The sequence below is a fragment of the Leucoraja erinacea genome, chromosome 14 (genome assembly GCF_028641065.1).
Source record: "Leucoraja erinacea ecotype New England chromosome 14, Leri_hhj_1, whole genome shotgun sequence".
NCBI classification, from domain to species: Eukaryota; Metazoa; Chordata; class Chondrichthyes; order Rajiformes; family Rajidae; genus Leucoraja; species Leucoraja erinaceus.
In genome coordinates, this window is record NC_073390.1 from 9,342,553 (window position 1) to 9,351,193 (window position 8,641).

The following is an 8,641-nucleotide window of genomic DNA, read 5'->3' on the forward strand; positions in this document are numbered from 1 at the left end:
AGCATCTTGTTCCCTATTGATTTTCTATGGACATAACAAAAAAGCTATGATCGTGGAGTCAAAAGCACATGACTTTCTTAAAAATTAAGAGAACTGAATAAAATTTTCAGTTATCATAGATTGAAGTATTCTGAAACAAATATAAAATAATCTTACTTGGATGACCTGAAATTAAAGCATATAATTAGTTAGTTACATAATTGTAGCTAATTACAAACTTCAATTACTAGATCTAAACATCTGTCCATTTCTTAATAAATGATTAACATTTTTAAATAGCCTAAGTGTCCAAATAATATTCACAAATAATTCACAATAAAACATGATTTTTAAATCTCATTTACATTAATTTATAGGCCAAATGGAAGAAATTTAGTGTTCAATTGCTGTAAATTAAAGTCCATTTAAATCAGCTTTCTAGTGGGATCCTGTGAACGCGTTGGTTTAGAACGTTCACATTGCGGTAGATTTGTGCCCTCAAATGCCCAGAAAAATACTGCGGGATATAATGGGGCCAAAATTAGCTACTCGCAACATTAAACTTTGTATAAAGGGATCTGAAGAAACCCTTTTTAACGTAAAAATAAACAGCCTACCTTCTGTTATCCCCTGTATGAGATCCGGCCCGTTGTCGGCGGTCGGGGGTTTAGAGGTTAATTTTTAACCTACTATAACAAGTAAAGAAAACCCTTAAAACTAAAAATAGCTCAAGCAAGGGAATCTTCCAGCGATTTTTCGTTAATAATTAACTAGGCTGAAAAACCGCGATTTGAACAGCCTAGGGAAAATCGCGTTTTAAACCTGCCCCCATCTAAACGGCGCCAAAATCGCGCACACGGGCTGGGACAGATTTTCAGCGACGCTTCAGGTACGCTTTGCAACATACCTACATTCTGTCGTCTGGAGAATACAAAGCATGTTCTAAAATAATTTAAGAAAGAACTGCAGATGCTGCAACAATCGAGGGTAGCCTAAAAATGCTGTTGAAACTCAGCGGGTCAGGCAGCATCTATGGAGAGAAGGAATAGGCAACATTCCTCAGTCTGAAGAAGGGTCTCGACCTGAAACGTTGCCTATTCCTTCTCATTCCTATGTTCTAAAAATTTGGATTTGACAATTAACAATATGATAAACAATATGATAAACAATATGATTTTTTGTAGCTTCTATATATAAGGAACAGTTTTTAATTAACAGCACAATTGTGCCCCCCTCAGATTAGAAACCAAACTATTAATTTAGGTCCAAAGAGACAGAAAGTGCTGGACTAACTCAGCAGGTCAGGCAGCATCTTTGGAGAAACATGGATAGGTGATGTTTCAGGTCAGGACCCTTCTTCAAACTGGAGAAGGGTTATGACCTGAAAAGCCACCTATCCATGTTGTCTGACCCGCTGAGTTACTCCAGCATTTTGTGTCTTGCTTTATAAACCAGCATCTGCAGTTCCTTGTGTCTGCTATTGATTGGGGTGAGATGTTCCTTTAACACAGTCTTAACGATGAGCTTTAAGGCCCACCTTATCAGAGTATCCTCTTCAGAATCAGAATACCTTTACCAATAGTTCTCCTCAAGGTCTTTGAAATGGTCAACTTATTGCCATATTATTTTATATTATAGACTATTGTGCGGAGACTGCCTGCACTTGAGGCCGGGTGATTGGATAGCAGCACACCCTTTATTTCACTGGTTCACAGTTGTACGCACAATCCTACTGATGTGTTCATGGAATAGAATTCAGCCCAGTCAATCAACTGTCTCAACAAAAAGGCACCATTTTCACTTGCAGTCTTGGTGATGAGTTAAATAAAGAATATGATATAAATAAGCTCTTTAACCTGAAACATTAGCTCTGCTCTTTTCGCAGATGCTTTTTGATGCTGAGTGTTTCCAGAATGTTCTGCTTTTGTGATGCGGATGAGTGTAACCTGATTTTGGAATATCAGCATCAAAACATATGGTGCGAAATCAGTTGGAAACCTGACATTTGATCAATTACTCCCATGAGCTGGGAGATAGAGATTATCTCTGCATAATTAGAAAATACTTCTTCCAGTATAAAGAAAATAATCAGAATCAGGTCAACAACATCTCAAATATCTGAACAATATATGTTATACACTTTAGAAAACATAGAAAATAGGTGCAGGAGTAGGCCATTCGACCCTTCAAGCCTGCACTTGAGCCTTTACAGGCACGTAAGAATAAGGTGATGCAGATGAGAACCCAGTAAAATATGTTGATGTTCTGGGGCAAATGGATAATGATCATGGTCTTGGAGCTATGCCTATTTTCATCTGAAGTTTTACTGTCAAAATACTGTTGAGAATATTACCATTACTGTTATTTAAGTTTAAGTGACTGCAGCCTCATTAGTGAGTAGGTAAGTGAATACATATCAATCTGTAATAAGATAGATACAAAATGCTGCAGTAACTCAGCAAGACAGGCAGCATCTCTGGAGAGAAGAAATAGGTGATGTTTTGGGTCGAGACCCTTCTTCACACCTCTACCACACTGTGGCCAGGCGCCAGCTCTTGGACATCTCCTCCTATCTATCCTTGGAGCATGATCCCACAGGTGAGCACCAGTCCATAATCTCACAGACCATTTCTGATTTTATCACTTCTGGGAGTCTAAAGAAGGGTCTCGACCCAAAATGTCCCCCATTCCTTCTCTCCAGAAATGCTGCCTGTCCTGCTGCGTTACTCCAGCATTTTGTGTCTATCTTCGGTGTAAACCAGCATCTGCAGTTCCTTCCTACTTAATCTGTAATAAGGCTAATACGGTGCTACAATTCCCATTCACCACTGCCAATCTAGCTGACACTGAGAATTAATTATCAAAAGTGCAGAGTCCCATTTCTGACCATAGATATTTAACACATAATTTAAAACATTTGTTATTTTTTCTATCGGTTAACATTTTTTTTCTCTTTTAAATAGTCTTTTTTACTTTGCCTTATTTTGTACATCTTTCAGTGTAAAATACACCATTCTAATTTTCATTTCATTCTTTGATACTTCTACATTTATTTTCTAATTCTTAAAAGTAAATCAATCAGATTGTATTGTTGCCCTCATTTTCATACACTTGCAAAGAGCTCAAATCTGCACATTGTACCACAAAAAAGTTGCAAAAACCATTTCCTGCAAATGTGGGTCAACCAATACTGTATATGTAAAGAAAAAAATGCAAGAATGTAATTTATAAACTTCCTAGGAAATTAACAGCATCTCCTTTGAACGATATCATTATCCAGGATTAAGAGGTTTAAACATACCCTCAAGAAAAAGCATTCATAAAATTTATTGCAGTAATTTTATGTTTTACATTACATTAATTAATTCTCGTAAAGTGGTGCAATACAACTCTAATGGCGTTTTCCTATTCATTAGTATTGAGAAAACCAACTCATTCAAATAAATGAACTATTTACATGGAAAAGATTGAAGTTAAATAATTGCAATATTGAAGTGCATTAAAATAGGAGTACTTTCTTTCTTCTGTCTTTCCAGAGGAAAGGCTTGGTTAAACCAATTTTTTTTTAAACAAAAAAATCTGATATACCTACCCTTTGGCAACATGAAATATAAAAGAAAGATGTGCCAATGTAGGAAGCATTAGCATATCTTTCTTTTACATTTCATGTTACCAAAGGGTGGGCATATCAGCTTATTTGTGGAATTGGCATCATGTTTCAAAACAATCCGAGCTTCCTTTACGCTGGGGATGGACACAACATCCTGGAGCAACACAGCATATCAGGCAGCATCTCTTGAGAGAAGGAATGGGTGATGAGAGATGCATTTCTCCCAAGATCCTGCCTGACCCGCTGTGTTACTCCAGCAGTTTGACAATAGACAATAGACAATAGGTGCAGGAATAAGCCATTTGGCCCTTTTAGCCAGCACCGCCATTCAATGCGATCATGGCTGATCATCCCCAATCAGTACCCCGTCCCTGCCTTCTCCCCATACCCCCTGACTGCTATTTTTAAGAGCCCTATCTAGCTCTTTCTTGAAAGCATCCAGAGAGCCTGCCTCCACCGCCCTCTGAGGCAGAGAATTCCACAGACTCACCAGTCTCTGTGTTTCCTCGTCTCCGTTCTAAATGGCTTACTCCTTATTCTTAAACTGTGGCCCCTGGTTCTGGACTCCCCCAACATCAGGAACATGTTTCCTGCCTCTAGTGTGTCCAAGCCCTTAACAATCTTTGTGTCTATCTTCAGTGTAAACCAGCATCTGCAATTCCTTCCTACACATCCCTTCATGCTGGATTTTAGTTATAAAATGATTTGGTGAATCTTTAATGGGAATGTGCGCCTGAGATAAAGTTTAGACTGTGATGTAAGCCTGTCTAATATTATTTGGATTTGACATTGTACAGAAAGAGAGAACTTGAAATGATCCATTATCTTCTTGCATTCCCACAGTACAAAAGCACTTCACAACCAGAGACATTATACTAACGTGCAGCTGATGGGTTGTCAATATATGCAATGTCAAAATTTGTTTATATGATTTGATTTGTCTTCTGCAAACTAATATCGAGTCAATTTAAACATATTGAATAGTGTCAAGAAATCAAATCCAGCTTGCTAATGCTGTTTGCAGTCAGCGAGATGGTCTCTGCCTCCAAAACTTGTTCCATTCTCTTACATGCTGAGTACCACGTTTAACTGTACTAAATGAGGATGAATAACAACATTGGAAGTTATACTATGAATTAATCATAAGTAGTATTTCCATTGTTGTCTTAATTCAACCTGACCTCTCCTCAACTCCATTCTTCTCTTTGTGTTGCAACCTTTAAACACCCACACAAGGGTTTTTCCTTGGTTTGTGCACATTAATCAAATCAAAAACTTACCCAAAATCTCATCTCCACTACTAAAGCAATATATTATATCAAGCAGTAACTCTGAAATTTGATTCCAGTGAGGTCGACGGAACTGAATTTCTAATAGACAAAACTGACGGACATAGAGTCAGGGTACAGGGAAAGAGATTTTGAATGAATGTGAAGGCGATCATCTTCACCCCCAGGTGTGCTTAGTACCTGGAATATAATGCTTGAGAAAGTGGCGGGAGTAAACATGCTGGCAGAAGGATCTTGACATGCACTTGAATTGCTTGGATATAGAATGTTACTGGCCATATGCTGGAAAATGATGTTACTAAAGATGTGCCCACAAGTTGGCATGAAAATGATGGGCCAAATGGCCTGTTTCCATGAATCTCACTGAATCCTTCTGGCACCAGATAGAGCATTTAGCATTGTTCTGTGGGATTTGGTCACATTTCTTAAGCCCCTGTCCCACTTACGTGTCCTTGGCATGCTAATTACGCGACCTGGTGGTCGTGTTGAGCCGCGATGGTCCCGCGAAGGTCGCGCGCGATTTCATGCACACACACACAGCCGTCTGGAGTGCGTGACGTCATTTGAAGATGGACACAAAATGCTGGAGTAACTCAGCGGGACCGCAGCATCTCTGGAGAGAAGGAATGCGTGACGTTTCGTGTCGAGACTTCTTCAGTCTGAAAGAAGGGTCTTGACCCTAAACGTCACCCATTGCTTCTCTCCAGAGATGCTGCCGGTCCCGCTGAGTTACTCCAGCATTTTGTGTCTATCTTCAATTTTTTTGCTCCCGCTCTGGGAATAGAAGTGGGGGCGGATCCGGACCGCAACGGCCGTGAGCCCCAGGCCGAGTTCGGCGATCATTTGCCTGCTTCTGCTGCTGTTGGAGGTGAGACGTTGCATCACGCCAGGGTCTTGGGCCTGTCCCACTTTGGCCATCAGGTACGCGACAGGCAATTGGCGTGAAGATTTTGTTCACTACAAAAATTTCGGAGGCTTGTGCGATGTCGCTCACAACTCCATACCCCTCCGCGCTTCTCAGTGGGACTGGCCCCACGATGCCCATGCGCCTCAACGCGACAACGAGGTGCGTAATTTGCGTGCCAAGGACACGTAAGTGGGACAGGCCCTTTACTCTTTCACATTAGGGTATGTGCAGAGGATTGAAATACAATCACTATTCCTGGGACGCGTTAAATACACATACTGGATGCATTCACAAGCATTCAGTATGTGTATTCAACTGGTTTACATAAGGGGCTCCTCTATGAAAAAAAAGTATATACTCCCTCACCCCAACCCAAATTCAAACGTTGCAATGTGTTTTCTCGTCATTGAGCAACAGCTAACGCAAGTCAAGGAAATATCGTGACAGAAATATTCAACCCAACCATATCACGGAAAGAGGAAGCACCCATAATGTTTGGCATCCTGTTTCATAAGAGGCAGCAATCTAAAAGTATTTTTTGTAACTACTAAATTCATGCATATCAAATGAATGCTCATTTACGTTAAATTAGTATTGAGTTCTTTCCTACATTTATTATTCAGTCTTTAACTTTGATTGAATCAGTACTACATCCCAACTAATTTCTATGTGAGACCCCTTTGTTACTTTTATGCAGTCATAAATCTTATATTAATGATATTGTCTTATGACATTGAAGGGGGACATTTTGTTCATTAAGTCTAAGCCGGCTCTCACTGCTCTTCCATTTATCCCATTCCCCCACAACATACATACATCTGTAACATCAGATTTGCATATTTATTCTAGTATTAATGCCAATCATCCAATTGACAATTTTTCAACCGTGCTCTATGTATCAACAATGGAAAAAAATGTTATAGTGAGTAATTGAGAGTCACCAAACATTTGGACATAAAGCAAAGGTGGATTGATCCGACTAGTGTCATTGCATAAAGACATTGCATCACTGTCAAATGCCACTCTTTGCCTTTTAAGAAGCTTTCATAATTTTCGATTACCCTACTCTGGGCAAGGAACTGTGCATCCACCCGATCTATTCCTCTCAAGATTTAATGCACTATTTGTATATATCTGTAATATATCTGAAATTATGTCTGTAATTTGAGATAGTCTGCAGCTGAAGGGCAGATGATAAACAGATTTTGTTACCTAGATCACTTAAAAAATGAATTTCACTGTATTTAAGGTATAGGTCATAAAAACAAAAATGCTTCCTTTGAAGGTTGGGATATATGGGGAGAAGGCAGGGACGGGGTACTGATTGAGGATGATCAGCCATGATCACATTGAATGGCGGTGCTGGCTCGAAGGGCCAAATGGCCTACTCCTGCACCTATTGTCTATTGTCCCCCTTCTATAAGACATTCTTGGCATAGAGGGAGTACAGAGAAGGTTCACCAGACTGATTCCTGGGATGTCAGGACTTTCATATGAAGAAAGACTGGATAGAATCGGCATGTACTCACTAGAATTTAGAAGATTGAGGGGGGACTTATAGAAACTTACAAAATTCTTAAGGGGTTGGACAGGCTAGATGCTGGAAGATTGTTCCCGATGTTGGGGAAGTCCAAGACAAGGCGTCACAGTTTAAGGATAAAGGGGAAATCCTTTAGGACCGAGATGAGAAAAACATTTTTCACACAGAGTGTTGAATCTCTGGAACTCTCTGCCACAGAAGGTAGTTGAGGCCAGTTCATTGGCTATATTTAAGAGGGAGTTAGATGTGGCCCTTGTGGCTAAAAGGATCAGGCGGTATGGAGAGAAGGCAGGTACAGGATACTGAGTTGGATGATCAGCCATGATCATATTGAATGCTCGAAGGGACGAATGGCCTACTCCTGCACCCATTTTCTATATTTCTATGTTTCTACGTTACATTACTTTTCAGTTGAACAGATTAAAAAGTCCACAAAATAAAACTTGCACTTACCCTGAGCATTTTGCGATAGTGACAAAGAGAGGACCAGAAAGATTTGATGAGCAAACAGTATTGTGGCCATCTCTTTCATAGTTCCAAGCAACCAGACCCATGGACAAGAGGAGCTGTCTGAACACTGCACTCCTAAGCGCTTAGGATGCCTGTAAGCAGGTTTTCTCCACAAGTGAATAACAGTCACACCTTGGTTGCAAATATGTAACACCGCCCACTCAAGCCAAACCTCCTTGATGAACCCTCTTTGATTTGCAGGTCTCACATTCGTTTTTTTCTAACATTCATTTTTTTACACTGCACAGATAGATGAGGGCGGCCCTTGGCATGACGTGATCTCCCCAACAGGAAGGGTACCCATTACGATATTTGTTGACAGCAAACCCCATGACTGTTGATTCCCGAAACTGGTAGCAGGCTTCTCGCACTGCCCCCCTGTGCACTGTCCCCGAATGTTCCTATTACAAAAACCAAAAGCTCAAACAAAAAAATTGACACGTGCAAATTGGGAGAACCCTTTGAGGGAGCATCTCTTTCATTGATGATAGCTAAGCAATCAACTATGTGCATGTGTATTATTTAAGACTCCCAATTAACCAACTATGACAAGGCAGTAAGATCTAAACTCTGCTACTATTAATCTACAGTCTAAACTAAAATAGTTGGATGAATAAAGAAGATCTCTCCAATGGTGAGTTTATTTGGCAATAATAAACACACTGTTTGGGAAGTTCACTTCAAATGGGAGGCAATGTGGCAGTTTATTCACTCTGATCGATGTTTTGAAATCAGCCATTTTATTCTGTACTATGTATATTACTGTAGAATTACTAAAACAATCCCATTTTTGTAATTTCACAATC

At 39.9% G+C, this 8,641-nt stretch overlaps 1 protein-coding gene across 1 annotated transcript in view; it reads right to left on the reverse strand.

Annotated features, from left to right (window-relative positions):
- LOC129703245 (programmed cell death protein 1-like) overlaps positions 1 to 8,376 on the reverse strand; it is a 28,743-nt gene extending 20,367 nt beyond the window's left edge. The window contains exon 1 of the mRNA XM_055645557.1: positions 7,779 to 8,376. Coding sequence (XP_055501532.1) covers positions 7,779 to 7,857 — 79 coding nt within the window. The 5' untranslated portion in view covers positions 7,858 to 8,376. The remainder of the gene's footprint in view (positions 1 to 7,778) is intronic.
- Positions 8,377 to 8,641: the final 265 nt, after the last annotated feature.